At 50.0% G+C, this 17,032-nt stretch overlaps 1 protein-coding gene across 6 annotated transcripts in view; it reads right to left on the bottom strand.

Annotated features, from left to right (window-relative positions):
- CSMD2 (CUB and Sushi multiple domains 2) overlaps nucleotides 1-17,032 on the bottom strand; it is a 601,873-nt gene that overhangs the window by 404,662 nt on the left and 180,179 nt on the right. For all 6 annotated transcript variants that reach the window (XM_032302441.1, XM_032302440.1, XM_032302436.1 and 3 more), the window contains exon 4: nucleotides 274-468. In XM_032302441.1, the coding sequence (XP_032158332.1) occupies nucleotides 274-468 (195 nt within the window). The remainder of the gene's footprint in view (nucleotides 1-273; nucleotides 469-17,032) is intronic.

The raw sequence follows: 17,032 nt of genomic DNA, 5'->3' as shown, positions 1-17,032 counted from the left end.
AAAAAATAATAATGAGTTTGTTGATGTGGGGGAAAGGGATTGAGGAGAGGAACACCTGAGGGCTGGAAAGTCAGTGAGGCAGAGAGGTCTCTGGAAGAGCTGGGTACCCTAGGACCCTCAGTGATCTCCAGACATGCGTTCCCCATAGCAGGCACCCCCAACGTGGCTGGAGTGGACGGTGTAGCTTCCCCTCCCCCGCAAAGACCAGGTCCCACTAGAAGCTCCAGCATTCCCAGTTACTGTCCACTCCTCAGACCCTCTCTGGCCGCCTACCTCTGCAGGAGGGCAGGGGGAAGTCCCACGTGGCGCTGTTCTCGGAGCCAGCGTGGCAGGTGAGCACGGCGTGGCCCTCCAGGAAGAAGCCGGGGTTGCAGCTGTAGCGGACCTTGTCCCCGAGGTTGAAGGTTGAGCCCTGCTGGATGCCGTTGGGCAGCCGCCCGGGGTTCCCACATGTGTGACTGGGGAGCACTGTGAGAGAGGGAGACACGTCACCCGTGAGCGAGGCTTCAGCCACAAAGCCCATTTCCATGCAGTGCCTGCCCGGACAAGTCACCTCCCCGGGTCTCATTTCCCGGGTAGATGGGCAGGCCATCTCGAGGCTGCCTAGTCTCTGAGTACTCCTGGTGGCCCAGCATTAAGGAGGAGCTGCACTTGCAGTTTATGACCGGACTTCCAGGTTTCCTGCCTTTTCTCCCGCGCAACCATGGATATGGCTTACGACAGTCCCATCACTCGAGATTCTCCAGGGAAAAATTACTTTAATCTCTTGGGTTTGTTTGCCCTGATTTCATAGTCCACATGCCTCACAACCAGGGAAGGGGTGCAGAGCATGGTGTGGTGCTCATTAAACCCAGCGTCCCTCCTTTCATGTATGTCTGTCCTGGCGGCTGGAGGGGCCCTTTGTCCCAGAAGGTTAGGGAGAGTTGAAGGGGCTGTTAGTGTTGGAACAGGCAGTGAAGTGGGAAGACAAGAACCTGAGTTCAGATCCAAATGGCCCACTTTAAGGGGGAGCTGGGGATTACAACGTACAGGGTGTGACCCAAGCCAAGCCATCACGGCCAGCTACGAGTGGGCTCTCATTATCCCGAGGAAATTGAGGAGCGTACCAGCCAATCTCCAGGGAGGGTGGGAGCAGCTCCTCTGCCTGAGTCACTTGTTCAACCCAATCCTGCTCCCCCAACCCTCTGCCTATCTCCGCAGAGTTAGAACTGCCTGTGCCCTGAAGGTCAGACCTCTTTCCCATTCAAGATGTCCCCATAGGGCAGTGACAAGGGCTCACGGACATGTCCAGAGCACCATCCAAGTATACATCCATCACCTAGCGATGGCTCACTGAGGCATCACTGAGAGGCTATAGAGCAGGGTGGTGGGGAGTACAGACACAAGAACTTGGGTATGCATCTTGAACAGATGGCTTACTACCTCTGGGACCCCAAGTAAGTCCCTTAAGTCCCCTGTGCCCCAGCCTCCTCGTTTGCAACACAGGGGTCACAACAGTACTTTCCTCCCTCAATGGGTATTTGGGAAAATTAAATTAGCAAAGATACGCAAAGTGCTTAGGAGAGAGCCCGGCAGACATGTAAATATGACACACGTGAATCCGAGCACACTTCATGAGAGATGTGCACAATTAAAGGTATGTTAAATGTTCTGATAGGATAGAGACCAGGCAGGGGACCAAACCCAGTCTAGGGCAGTCCGAGATGGCTTCCTGGAAGAGGTGACATCTATGCTGAATCCTGAGAGATTAGTAAGAATTAGCCAGGCTAAAGAGTGTCCCAGGAAAAGGAAATATTATGCACAAGTGGCCTGAGGCCAGAGACAACCTAGGGGCTCAAGAAGCCTGAAATAAGAGGGCCACGGTGGCCAGGATGAGGAGTAAGGATGAAGAAGTGGAGGTGGCCACTCTGAATCCTAGAGGGCTTCCCGGGCCCTTGCCATACCTTCTTCCTGACCATGCTGCTGTCTTCCAGGACCCTCTCTACCAACACTGATGATCTTAGAACCCTCAGAAAGAAGGCTTTCCCTCCCTTTTCTGATTTTCCCCAACCAGGAAGAGAAAGCATGGTGTAGGGAGAAGTGGCAGACTTTGGAATCACCTTGATCTGGTTCTGCAACCAGGCACTGTTCTCTGTCTTATTCTGTGGCCTTGACTCATGTGACCTCTCTAAGCCTTGATTTCCTCAACTGAGAAAGGAGAATACTACCTACTGGTGGAGGGGGTTACTGACAATAAATGATGCATTGCTGGCTGACACAGTGCCCGGCACATAGTAGGTGCTCATAAAATGGTTGCTGCACGATTCCACTGAGTCCTAGGACCCCAAGGGCAGGGGCCTGGTCTGGCGCATAGGTATATCCCGGGAGCCCTAACACAATGCCTGGCACTTGCATGGATTTAATTCTGTGTTCATTAATTAGTTGTTTGGGGAAGTTACTCATTCATGTACGCCCACAATAAATATGTATGACATGAAGGAATTAATTCATGTAATACAATTAATTCCTTCATGTAATACACATTTATCGTGGGCCTACTATGCTGGGAATTAGCAGTGAACTAGACAAGGAGGGTCCCAGCCGTCGAGAGGCTGAAGTTTTTGTGAGTTATCTTAAAGACTGAAGAGCTCTCCATGCACATGCTCTATCTCTAAGGGTGTGATGACTCAGATAAAGGGATTAACTCTATCACCCTGACCACTGGCCCAGCTTAGCATTTCCCGTGATCTCACACTGCTGGCCACTTTGGAACTTCCCATGATCCCATGCTGCTGGCTACCTTAGTGTTTCCCATGACCCCACACTACTGTCTACCTCAGAATTTCCCATGATCCCACACTACTGACCATCTTGGAATTTCACATGATCCCACGCTGCTGGCTATCTTGGCATTTCCTATGGTCCCACACTATTGGCTTCCTTGACGTTTCCCATGAGCTCACACTGCTGGCTTGCAGAGGAGGCAGTGACTGTGATGTGGGTGTGTTTGTGAGTGTCGCGAGGTGGAGGGGCGGGTCAGGTAAACATTTGGAGAAGAAAGCAAACTAAGGTGAGGGGAGGGCGCAAACCAGGGGAAATGGGCTGAGAACTGGTGTAGAACTAACGTTTCATTTTCCGCAACGAGATGCAAAGACCCAATTTAATTAAATTACTAATGTCAAATTTTTAATGAACCTGCTTCTGCTTTGGGCTTTCTTCCTTCGAAATTAATGACTGGAACGTCACTATAAATAAAAGTCGATTCTTTTAAAAAAGTCACTCTCAAACACTCACTGCTCTTTACTTAATGAGCTGTTCATAATCAGGCCACTCTGACCTGGCCCCTCGGCTGGGACTTGGGTGTGATGAATGGGAGCTCAGTCCCAATGCCACATCCTTTTTTTAATCTTAAGCTCTGCTCCTAAGGGACCTCATAGTGGCCAGAGATGGAGGCAGATGTTGGGCTCAGAGAGGTGTGGATTCCAGATCTCAGCGCAACCACTAGCTGAGTGATCTTAAGCTAGAATTGTCGCCTCTGGCCTTCAATTCTTCATCTGAAAATAAGGATACTGTTTCTTCCCATGGTGGGTATTGTATTAGTTTCCTAAGGCTGTAATAATGTACCACAAACTGGGTGGCTTAAAAAAAAAACAACAGATACTTATTGTCTCATAATATACAGGTTTAGAAGTCCAAAATTAAGGTGTAAGCAGGAATGCATCCTTTTGAAACTTGTAAGGGAAACTTTTCTTGTCTCTTCCTAGCTTTTGGTGGCTTTCTGGCAATCTTTAGCATTCCTTGGCTTAAAGGCACACCACTCCCATCCCCTATCTTCAAGTGGCATTATTTCTCTGTGTCTCTGTCTGTAAATTTCACCTTTTTATAGAGACACTAATCATTTTGGATTGGGATTAAGACACATGCTAATGGGCTCATCTGAACTTCATCATCAGCAAAAATCCTACTTCCAGGAAGGTCAGATTCACAGCTACTGGGGGTTACAACTTCAGTATATCTTTTTGGGGACACCATTCAACCTGTAGTAGCACTATTGTGCACATTAAGTAAAATTAGCTCTATAATATCCACTATTGAGTAACGGATAGGTTTTAGGGCCCAGGCTACAAACTAATTTTACTTAATCCTAAAAACAATCCAGTGGGATACCTGTTATCCTCATTTTACAGAGGAAAAAACTGAGGCACAGAGAGTTTTGGCAACTTCCTCCAGGCTACAGAGCTAGAAAGTGGCAGAGCTAGGTTGTGAATCCCAGTCTTTCTGGCTCCACTGTTCAGCACTCTTAATTGGACTGTGATACTGGATCCAACAGAGACAGCACACAGTAGGCGCTTAATCAACCGGAGTTCCCTCCCTCCCTCCATCATTGTAGGTGCTGTGACAAGATGAAGGGTGATTATCTGATTGTCCAGATTTAATGGTTTGTGTGTTTTTTTCCCCTCCAGTCTGATTTACTAACCTTGTAATTTTTTTTTTAAATAATGTCAAGGGCAACATTTAAAGCGAGGGCTTTTGTAATGTGTCTGATGTGCAACTTGCTGGACAGAGGAGATCGGAGAGAAGCCACAAAGCAAGCCTTTTGAGGTGGGGCATTCTTTGGTTTTTTTGATTTTGCCCGTGTGTTTTTTGGCACAGCTATTTTAGCTGTTCATGCTCGCCCATCTATAAAACTTCCCTTTGATTGCTTACAAAATGAAGAGCGGGATATTTACATCCAACGTACCTCAGAACAATATTATTAAAGCTGTGCCTGACATTGAACAATTCCATTGTAGATTAGCTGTGGGGAGTTTTGTCCCTTCTTCAAAGCCTGGTTCTTGCCAATCAACATAATATTCTCAGTGATTGTATGACAATGAATCTCCTCTGTGGTTGGAGTGCAGCAAAAGCTACATTGTGCCTTCTTTTATTTTTAATTTGAGACTTTAGTTCCCATATTATAATGAAGAGTCATTTATGCTCTCTGGACAAGCACCCTCCGTATGTTTTGATTTCTTATCTTCCATCAAGCAACTTGTTTCATCTCCATGGCCAGACGGTTGATACTAAGTGGCAATATGGCTGGGAAAAAGGATTCAGAGGGAAGGATTACATTTCCCACAACATGGAAAGAGGAGATGGTGTTTGGGGTGTGTGTGTGTGTGTGTGTGTGTGTGTGTGTGTGTGTGTGTGACACTGAGGGGTAGTGGGCATGGTCAGGAGAGGGAGGAATAAAAACCTCTCTCTTCCAAGTAACTACTCCGAGCTAGGTATTTCTGCATCACACACATGACCTTTAATTTTATAAAGTTATTCTTTATAACTCCCTTACTTTTAGCTGTTTGGCCTTGTAAACATAATTTATTGCACACTTACTACGTGCTAGCCCCAGTGCCAAGTGCTTTGTATATATTTCCATCCCCAAAGAATTGTCTCCACTTGCTGCCTCCACTTCCACTCCTCTCATCTGACATATTATATATTTGATGCATTTGCTATTCTTCATCTCACCCTGCTACAATGTAAGCTCCATAAAGACAGACAGATTTTAGTCTATTTTGTTCACTTCCGTGTACCAATTCCTAGAACATTCTACCTCGTATATAACAATACTTTGATAAAAGCTGATCAAATGACTTAATGATCTTTTTTTTTTAAGATTTAATTTATTTATTTGACAGAGATCACAGGTAGGCAGAGAGGCCAGCAGAGAGAGAGGGGGAAACAGGCTCCCTGCTGAGCAGAGAACCCAATGTGGGGCTTGAACCCAGAACCCTGGGATCATGACCTGAGCCGAAGGCAGAGGCTTTAACCCACTGAGCCACCCAGGTGCCCCTAAATGACTTAATGATCTTATTTAATCCTTTCAACAATCCATTGCCAGAGATGCCATTATCCTCCCTTGTTGAGAGGAGCATACCTATCAGAGAGACTGGGACATTTACTCAAGGCCAGATGGCTCCTTGAGGGGTAAGGCTGGGTTTCCAAGGCAATGCCAGGCTCCTGAACCCCTACTTTGCAGCTGCACTAGGTTCTGCTTGCACTTGAGCACCCCACCTTGAGTCACTCCGCCATGGGGTAGGGTGTGTATCTTGAACTCTCCTTGTAGGGTCTTTACCCTCATTTTCCCTGGGGGATGTCCTGGGGTGTCCACCAGGCAAGTCAGCCCCTCACTTGGCCCCATACATTTCCTGCTGCCTGTCAGTCAAACAAATACAGGGGGCACCAGGGCCGCTGATGGGGTACACTGTCTTTCCCCAATCCCGGTTCACAGGGCCCTGTCCTGTCACACCTCTTCCCAACCAGTGCCGCGCATAAACTCCCTATGGTGAGCGTGCTTGCTTGGCTCAGGTTTGCAGTTTTTGCCACCTTCCACATCAGGGGCATGTGGGGAGTTCCACAAAGCTACTAATGCTTGTCCCACAACTTCCTGACTCAGAATTTCAGAGGCAGAGCCTGGGCTCGTCCAGGGGTCTGCAAAGCAGAGCTGGGATTGACAACCACTCACGGCAACCTATTTCGTGCCAGCTACCCTATTAACCCCATTGGGTTATATCTCTGATCTGTGAACTGTTCAATTCCTGGGGCCTCTCTTGTGACTGAACTTTGACTTCCGGGGGCAGCAAGCCTGACCTCTCCCTTGGACTGGGCTGCACTCCATAAATCACACTTGCCCTCACCTTGCATCTCCTTTGATAGTCTCCCTCGCCTCTCCCCTGGACTTCCACACCCCACTCTGATCTCCTTGATGCTGGTGTCGCCCCTTCGAGGCACTGTCCCCACGGATGACAGAGTGAACTTTCTAGAAGGGCTCATTTACCCCAGCCCTGCCTCGTTCACCCCATCAGGCGTGCACATGCCAAAAGCAGCTTCCCTGCCATCCAGGCATAGTGATCCTTGCAGGTCCCCTGCTCTTTTGCATGATTAACAAAAGAATAAATAATGATTTGAAAAATTAATAAACATAAATAAAAGGAAAGAAGAAGAAAATCTGGAGAGCTTTCTCATCGCTGTTAGGATAAATCAACAGGCTTACACTCATGTAGCCCCATCCTTCCATGAGGTGACCCCGGCTGACAACTTCCGTTTTACCTCCTGCTCCCCCAATCTCATCCCCTCCACTAGGGCTGTTCTAAACTACAGGATCCCCAAGCATGTCTTACTCTTTTCTCAAATGTTCCATCTGGAAAACTCCTGTTCATCCTTCAAAGCCACACTTCAATGTCACTTTCTCTGTGACACCTTCCTTGATGCCCTTTGTGTCTGGTAGAAACTGGAAGATCCCAGGAGAACACATTGGGATAGAAGGTCAATTCACGCATAATGTCATTGGTGATCGGCCCCCAGATTTCTAGAACTGCCCACCCGTGAACTTCACAGTCTCCTTTCATTATTTCATCATTGTGTGACCTCTCAACCCACATTTTACCTGATTGGAGCTTTGGGGTCCCACTTACAGAATAACTTTGGAATTCTAGCTGCATATCAATTCCTGCACTTGTCACACAACACTGCAACTCATTCAGCCGTCCATTTAGGACACCCTGCTTTCCAAATGGAGCTAAGTCTGCTTCTTTAGGTGTTTGTGTTCATCGCTGGACTCCCCTGAGGGGCAGAAATGACTTATTCTGTATTTATCTTGTGTTTCACTTAATGCCTGGCAGGAAGAGGGTGCCTGATTGGAATGCATTGAATGAATTTTATGTATGTACATATATATAATGTATATTATATAAATATAAAAATATGCATTATATATTAGCATATATATATATGGCAATAAACTAGTGCAGGGTTGGCAAACTGTGTTGTATAAAGGACCAGATAGCAAATATTTTGGGCCTTGCCTTATGGTCTCTGTCTCAGTGATTCAACTTTTCCACTGTAGTGCAGAAGCATCCATAGACAACACATGTTCCAATAAAACTTTACTGAGAACACAGGCAGCCAGTGCACGAGCCACCATCTGGCAGCCCTGAACTATAGTCGATTCAGTTAGGCACTTAGCTCAGGTGTACAGTATTCTTTGCTGGGCATCAAGGATGGGCAGGGGCTGGCAGAAAAGTGAGCCAGGCAAGCAGGAGTCCTGGACAGAGGCAACCAGCAGGAAGTAGGCCAAACACAGGCAGTAAGCCCTCCAAGGACTGTGAGAGAAGTCTCATTTCCTTTCCCCTTCAGTTTGACCCTGAAAACAGGGGGCGCTGTGCTGGCTGTGGGGAAGGGCTTGCCTATGTTCAAACTCCATTTCTTCCTGTTAGGATGGTACTTCTCTTAGTCCTCACGCTCCTCATTAGATTGGCATTCGTTAGTCCCGCTATGGGGAAAGGAGTCAGAGGGTCAGTTGTAATGACAGTAACTGTTAGCATTTGGATGTCTAATCTGAGCCAGACCTTCCACTCAGCACTTTATCTGGGCTCCTCTACTTCATTTTCCCCTTACAGGTACCATGGAGGTCTCCTTTTGGGGGCTAACTCGGACCCAGTGTCACACTGCTGGTTGCAATCAGGGCTGGGCTTAAAAATCAAGCCACTTGACCACAGTGCTGTCTCCTTCATCAGGTGGTAACCTTGATCTCTCCGGCTTCAAGGCTGTTTTCCCAGCATGGAGGCAGTGCTCTGTGTCCCTGCACTGTCCCTCTCTCTGCCAGACCTAGGGTAACCCCCACCCACACCCAGGCGGAGCCTCGTTGGCCCTATCTCCCCACCCTAATGAGCTGGGGCTGTGTAGGCATCCACTCTCCCATGAGCAGCCACGGTGGGGCTGTCAGTGTAGAATTTTCCTTGACACTTTGCAACCACAAGACTCCATGCACTGAAGGAGCACTGAAAGGGCAACATCCTAGGTCCCTGAATAGGACCTAGGTTAAAACAAAGGATGCCCAGTTAAATTCGAATTTCAGAAAAACACAAATAGGGGTTTTAGCATAAGTATATCCCATGCAACATCTGGGATATACTTACACTAAAAAAAAAATGTTATTTTAGATTCAAATTTAACGGGGCACCTTGTATATTAACTTGTCCATTCTAGCCCAGAGGGGAGTCACCTCTGCATCAATGACTTCAGCTTCTTCAGACACAAGGGATCTCTCTGGGAAAAAGAGGAAGAAGAAAAGGAGAGAGGTAACCCTGCTTTTAGGAAACACAGTACTGAACAAAAAGAGAGGTTGTGGAGGGGGAAGTTCAGAGCCTTCCAGGGTGGGACTTTCATGAGTTTGAGGATCCTCTGCAGGATTACAGGGGAGCAATGGGCTGAGCCACCCACTCCTTCCCCCAGCCAATCCCTAACAAAAGCTCCAGCCCCTGTTCTTATGCACCAGCATGTCCCTTTCCTGTTTTAAGAGCCAGTGGCAAGCCTCAGCCCTTCTGATGAGTAGCTTTAGGTTGGCACAAGGTCCTCCATGAGGCAGCCTCTGTTGACCTCTGCAGCCCCAGACCCTGCTTCTCCCCACTCAGCTTCCCGGCACCCCCCACCCCCAGCCGAGCACAGGGATTCTCCAGCTTGTCTGAACAGAGAATGCATGGAGAATCATTGATGCCTTTTGGGGAAATGCTGCAAAAATACTGTTAGAACAGCTAAAAACACAATTTGGGGATAAATGTGATTAGCTGCAGAATGGAGCCTCGAAATGTTTCCCGATGAATGCTCCATACAAAAATGAGAAATACATTCCGTGAGAAAAGCATTCAGTGGGTCAAGTAATTTTTAAAAGTACTCCAGAAACCCCCTCTTCTAGCAGAAACCAATGCTCACGAGTTTACCAAGAGGTTCTTCAGGCGAGAAACCTGTTGAACCTTACTTAAATCAGAATCTCCAAAAATTTAACTACAGGATCTCTCCTCCTCTCCCCCCTCCCCATTTTCTTCCCTCAGAATCACCAAGTAACTCCAGAATCGTTCTATGGAATATGCTTTGGGAATTGCTAGATCCTAGGATAAGGTAAACCTCAGTTGCTTGATTGACATTATTAACCATCACCGCCATAAGAGGAAAATAGCGGTGATAGTTGACAACTACATAGAACTTTTCTGGTTAACATGAATTAAAAAAAAATAATAATAATTCCCCTTTGGCAAATCCCAACTTGTGTTTTTCTGGAAGCTGGGATGGCCTGAGGTTTCCCAGGCTCCACTGGTCAGGAGCTTCAAGGAATGGGATCAATTCCTATCAAAGAAGTGAACTTATCACTTCCTGTTGAGCTTGGTATATGTTATAAAATGGCAAATGCATAGGATTTTTTCTTTCTTCTGATGCCTTCTATAGCAGGGTATGTTTTCTGTTTGGCTGGGGCAGAATGACCCTGGGCCCAGGGGGCTAGGACTTCCCAAGGTTTCTGGCTAAGGCCAGTCATCCTGGGCCCTCACCCCTGCCCAGCGGCAGGCAGGAAGTCATGGATCCTGAACCAATCTTGGCAAAGGAGCTTAAAGAGGGGGAGGCCTGACCTGGCTTGGCAGGGTGTCTTGCCCTACGGCTGGGACTTGTAACCCTGGGTGAGGATGCCCATATGAGGATGCCCATTCATCTTTCCCTTGCTGGGGCTGTTCTACTAGGCTGTATACTTAGTCTTACTTCCCCTTGTACCTCCCCCAAGCTTTGCAAAACCTCCCTCCCCCAACGCTGGGTCTTAAGTCCCCAGGACCCTGCTGGCTAGCAGGGAAATGCTGTCTTTGAGCACAAGCACCCCTTGGGATGCCCATGGGAATCCGCCATGTGCCAGTGCCGGCCTGTGGACAAGGGAGCCCCAGGGTCCCCATTTCCTGCACTTGGCTTCCTGTCCAGGGCCTGGAAGCCCCAGCATGCCTCATGGCCATCTCTCTTCTTAAGGCAAGAGACACTTGGGCTTGCATCCCACTGGGAGAAACGCAACATTCCAAAGGCTCTAGACCATTGGCTGCCCTCTTTCTAAAAAGAATTTGACAGGGGCCCAAAGAGGAACAGAGAAGGGAGGTGTGCAGCCACTGTCATTCCCTTATTTCCCAGACCTTCTGCAGGTATGCAGGATGGTGGATATAGCAACTATAAGATGCAGAAACGCTGTGTGTGTGAGGCCCCACAGGAAGTCTGTGAGCTCTCTTCACTCCCTCTATCAGTAGCCCCGAGCTTTCTGACCGCTTCTGAGGTCTAACTTTACATGCATCCCAAAGTCCAAAGGCTTTGTGGAGCCCCCTGTACAAGTGGAGACCACCCACCTGGGCCCTCCAGGGTCAAGAGCCAGGTGGCAGAACCGTCTCTGCCCTGGACTAGTTCCTTACTTGGGGAACCCACATCTCTTACACATCACACAGGCACAAACCCATCACTCAAACGCTCTCCCTTACACGCACGCATACACGCTCTATCATGCTCTCTCTCTCTCATACTCAAACATGCATATATAAAAACAGACCCATCCAGAAGGCACCTGTACATAGCTCTTGCATTTACATATATGACAGCAGGCACAACACATCTTCCCCCACACAGGATAAACAACCTATATTACGTCTCAAAATGACAATCCACTTCCGTACGCCTCTCCTGGGTGAATAACGCTTGCTGGCAGGTGTCTCTTTCAACAAGCAGAGCACGTCTCGGAAGCCAGTGTCACTATCCCCGCACTCAAGGGGCCTGCCTGGCTCCTGTGTTGACACTCTTAATCACCCGGGCCCAGTCCAGGAGACAGGACTGGGTGGGGAGGCGGATCTAGCTGTGACCATGGGGCAGGCAGCTGCTGGCCTCGGCCACAGGCTCCGAGGCAGACAGTGAGGCTGCCAGGGTCAGGCAGGCACAGACCACCATGGCTCAGAGAATGGGACCAGTGTCCTGCAGACCTGGGTTGGAATTCAGCTCCCACCCAACCTCTCCCCCTGCCGCTGGCCACGGGTTAGCAGTGAATAGACAGCAGCAGGTAGCTGAGCGCCCTGGTGAGGAGAGTGTACCCTAGAGACGGATGGCCTGGGTTCAAATCCCAGCCTTGCTATTTCCTGAGCAAGGTACTTCACCTCCTGGCACCTCGGTGTTCTGGCCCATAAAATGGGAGGTGTCACGGCACCCGGCTCAGAGAGCCGCTGCAAGGATTAAGTCAGATAAACCAGACGGAGTACTTATCTCAGTGTCTGGCACATAGTAATTGCTCAATAAATTGGGGATGTGATTCAATAGAAGTCCCAAGAGCTCCCCAGGAGAGGATGCCAGGGCAGTGTGGGTGAAGCCAGAGCTGAGAGAGAGAAGAGGCTAGAACAGTAGCTGCAGGGAGCAGATGGGGCCCAGGAGCTGGAACGTGAGAAGCCGGCCTCTGCCAGGCAGGTGGCAGCCCTTGGACCCGCAGCACTTCTATGGAGCCAAGCAGGGCCTGCTTCGCCTGCTTCTCGTCTGCTGCTGGTCCAAAAGGCCTCCCCCAGCCTAATCAGAACAGTTTCTGAGCAGTCTACTCAGCCCCAAAGTGGCTAGGGAAATGTAGATGACCCAGGGAGCCGGCAGGGGACAGACACAGGCCCAGGACCCTGCCCCACTTGGCCCCACTCGGCCCCTCTCCACCCCTCATCCTGGCTGCACTCGGCTTCCCCAGCCAGTGCCACACAGCCTCGGGGTTGATGGGAAGGAATAATTCGGAGAAGTTTCCTGGAAGAGGCATTAGGTATGGTCTTGGCAGCGAAGGAAGGACATTCCAGGTAGAGGCAGTGGCACATGGCCAGGAGCACGCAGCTGTCCCTTCTGTTGCTGACTCTTCACCTATCTGCAAAGTCCCAGGCAGCCAGTCCCACCTTCCTCCTGACTCCAGGCCCCAGGTCTCCCCGCCATCAGGCTTCTCCACGGGGAGGTCATACACATGCTTCCGGCTGCATGCGGACCAAAGGAACTCCTGCCCTTACCTCAAACCCACCTGTCCCCGGGGGCGGGCTCCCTCTAGCCACCCTCGCCAAAACCTCTCGCATCAGTCTCTAGTGTTGGCTTCCTTTCCTCTCTCCTCTCTGTCCCTCCTCCCCACCCCCCTGCCAATGCCTCAGGGCCACCCCTCACCCCCCAATCTGGCCTTCTTCTCAGGGACTTGGAGACAGTCCCATGCTCCCTGTTCTGTCTTTAGACTTGCCCCAGTCCAACCCATTCTCTAAAGAGCTAACAAGATCACACTGCTTCCCTCCGAAAGCCCTTTGGTGTCTTCCCATCACTCATGTGCTGAGATCTGGCCCCACCCCTGCCTCCAATCTTAGCGCTGTCTCCACTCACATCCAATGGCCTAGCAACACAGAACTCCTTGTATTTCCTCCAGCACCATGTGTGTGTAAGCAAGAACACCGTGTCTCTCTAGCGTATACAAGTGCGCTCGCGTGCTGGTGTTTCAAGTGTGGACAGAGCTGTAGACTGGAGATGTAGATATCGAATTTGCATATGTATGTCACGTGTGGGTGTGTGCTGGGACACGGGAGGCATATGTGTGTCTACGTGGGAGAGCCTGCTGAGGCTGGGGACAGAGGGAGGCCGAGTGGAGAAGACCGGTGGATACACACAGCTGTGCCAGGTGGCTGCCAGCCCCAGGGAATGAGGGTCCAGGAGTCAGCTCTCCCCTCCCAAAAAGAAAGGAAGGAGTCTCAGTCCTCTCCTGACCTGGCCTATAGCTGTCCCGGAGCACAGGGCTTGTGCTCAGAGAAGGAGCCAGATCCCTGCGTACTGTTCTCCCTCCCACTCAAGGAAGGAGGGGGTGAGACGCCCCAGAGAGCCTGTACCCCTCTCTGTATCTCCAAAGAGCTACAGTGACCCTATCACTCTATCACTGGGACTGTTTCCCAAAGACAGACAAGCTCTCCATTCTGGCTCCTGCCTGGGGTCACACCTCTTCCCAGAGCCTCGGGAGCTTTTCTGGACACCTGACCATTCCAAACTCTCCTTCTGGTTTGTCCTGTGTCTGAACTTGACTCACTGTGGTTCCTGCCTGTCGTGGGCTGGGTCTCTGGCCTCCCCAACCCTCATTTCCTTTGGCCTATCTGTTATCAGCATCTCCAGGGCTGGAGCGGGGTTCCAGAACAGGCCTGGTTCTCTCTGCCACACCCCCAAAGCCATGTCACGGGGATCTGTCACTCCACACTGCCCGTGGCTCAGGAGACATGCTGGCTTACAGGGGCTGCTGGTTCATTCCTTCCCTCATGCAACCAGTGGTGGTGCTGGGGCTCTATCGGGGAGCACCCTCCCTGCCCTCACGGGGTTTACACTCTGGGTAAACACTTTAGTTAAGAAACTAGCAGAGTGCCCACCCCAGGCCACAGCCCCACAAGGAGGTGAGGCAATGAAGGCGGAGGGCCCGCTCTGAGCCAGGCACTATGCGGGCACCTTACATTCCTGACTGTCAAGAAAACAGGATGTTCTCCCAGCCCTTCTCCTGCCTACCCACCCGGCCCCCACTGAAGCTTCCCTGCCTGCCCCCCTTTAGTCCTCCACTGTTTCCACTCTGGGAAGCTTGTACAAGTAGGAACCAACAGGCCAAGGGGGCTATGGGTGCCCCAGAGGATCTTGAGAATGACAGCATGGCCCACAGTGTGTGGAATGTGGCTAAGAGCTGAAGCCAGGAAGGGAAGACACAGAGGCACTGAATTTGGTGGTCCCCCTGTAGAACCAGTGGAATTGAACAGAGGAAAAGTAAGGGAGCAAAGGGTCAAAGAGCAAAGAGCAAAAGAGGGAGCAAAAAGTAAGGGAGCAAAGAATCCTGAATTAGGATAACAGAGATGGTGGTTGATCCTTAAGTATATAAGCTGTTTTCTGCCCCAGGGCCTTTGCACAACTTTCCCTGGCCCAGAAGTGCTCTGGCCTTTGCTCTTTGCATGGCTCATTCATGCTCATCCATCACATATCATTTCAAATGCCACCTCCTGGGAAAGAACTACCCTGACATCTAATCTGCCCTCAACTATTCTCTGTCCTGCCTCCTTTTATGTTATCTTTGGAGTATGAATCACCATATGTAATCATTTCATGTGTTCTTAATGTTTTCCTTGTTGTTTACTTCCCTCTTCCCACTAGTATGCAGGCCCCATGAGAAGACTCTGTCTGACATTTTCAGCTTAGTACCTAGCACATCACACAGTGGCCAACACCCAGCAGACCCTCAAAAACCATTTGTTGGGGATGCCTGTGTGACATGGCTCAGATCATGATCCCAGGGCCCTGAGACTGATCCTCAAGACAGTTTCCCTGCTTAGTGGGGTGTCTACTTCTCCCTCTCCCTCTGCCCCTCCACACCCCTGCTCATGATCTCTCTCTCTCTAATAAATAAATAAATCTTAAAAAAACCAAACACACAACTATTTGTTGAATGAACGAGCAGATACATGCCAACCATCATGTACTTAGTTTTCTGTGAGGCTGTCCACTAAATACTTAGCATAAACCCCACTTTACTGAACTTACTTCAGGGGACTTCTGTTCTTTAGACATTTTCTAAAGTGTTTGACATCAGAAATGTCAGATTGGCTGTACATGCCCCCCCCCCCAAAAAAAGAAAAATAAAGAGCCAGTTGTCCACCAAAACTCATTCTTCCCCTTGGGCACAGAGTTAGATGACATTTCCCAGACTCCCCTGCAGTTGGGCCCTCTTCAGTGGTGGCCCAGGCCACTTCCAGTACTGGCCCATAAGATCCCCCATGCAACTTTCTCCAAGTTCTTCCATCTCGTCTGAAGGCAGCTAAGCAGACCCCAGGGGATGGTGGGTCTCCAACATGAATTACCACGTGCAGGAGAGCTGCCCCACCAAACTGAACATATGCTCAGAATGACACAAGAGCAGGAAATAAAGTGCTATTTGCTGAGCCATGGAAAGTCTGGTGCCTTCTGTTTACTGTGGCCTAGCCTAGTATTCCCAGTGGTCTGACCTCATCCCCCTTATTGCCAACAGCGGCTTTTCTCTTCTATGACCCCCTAGTTCTGGCTGGTTCTGTCTGTCCTACAGCACATATGTCTGCTGACTCACCATGTGTCCATAGTGACTCCATCCCTGCTGTCCCAGGAGCTGGCCCCTCTCTGAGCTTTAGCATAACACCATCTCTTATAGCCTGTGCCTCTCTCTGAGATCCATGGGGTTTAGAATCTAAGTGGGGTCTTCATTTGGGGGTCAGGGACCTTCTGAGAAATAATAAAATGTGTGGACCCTCTTTGCAGGAAGACAGCAACCACTGATCACCAAGGTCAGGCATGGATCCCAAGTGTCCTTGCCTAGCACGGCCGATCTGATCGGTTGGCCCAGTGGCAAGACCAGGATGTCCGGGTCAGACAAGGGCTTTGCCTGTTACAGCCAACTCTGCTTCCGCTTCCTCAAGTCCGGAGCCAGCTATGGCCATACCGAAAGTTCATCAGGTGGGTCCCCGTTTGCTGGGCAACTCTTGCAGACCATGTCCTATGCTAGATGTCTTCTATGCACGGTGGGTAAGACCACAGGCTGGGTACTCAGAACTTCAGCCTCACCACTGACTGGGGAGGGACCTCCAGCAAGACCTTCAGCTCCATGAGACTCAGTTTCCCCATCTACCAAGCAAGCAACTTACAGACAGAGCTTAGACTAGCTAAGGGCCTAAGCATGAGGGTCGTTGTGAGGGCCATGCCAAGAAATCTGTACCGAGCATCCAGTTTGATGCCCACCAGAGAACAAGGACATCATATTCCCCACAACCCCTCCCCTTAGCTGTGAAGCAGAATCTAGGATGACTGAGGTTCTACAGGAGAACAAACGAAAGACCAGTCATGACTGCTGACCGCCTGCCTAAGGCCCCACACCTGGTAAGCAGACAGCCAGGACTCAAACCGCTACACAGGACTGCCTTGCCCAGCTGATTGGTATGGGGTTGCCATGGAAACCTGCAAGGCCTAGGATGAGATGTGGTGGGGAGGGGTTCTGTCAGGCACCAGGCGGGGTGGCCATCCTGGAGGTCAGCGGGATGCACACTTCACCTGATCACCTGAATACACTGGTGATACACAGTCATGGTCACACCCGGGGTGGGGAAGGGGCATGTTCACAGCTGGATTAGCCAGAGCAGTCAAATCCTTCAAGACCGAAGTGGAATGGTGGTTGCTGGGAGCAGGGAGGAGGGAG

This window comes from Mustela erminea, chromosome 10, assembly GCF_009829155.1.
Source record: "Mustela erminea isolate mMusErm1 chromosome 10, mMusErm1.Pri, whole genome shotgun sequence".
Taxonomy (NCBI): Eukaryota; Metazoa; Chordata; class Mammalia; order Carnivora; family Mustelidae; genus Mustela; species Mustela erminea.
The sequence above is the reverse complement of the archived record's forward strand: the minus strand, read 5'-3'. Positions and strand labels throughout refer to the sequence as shown.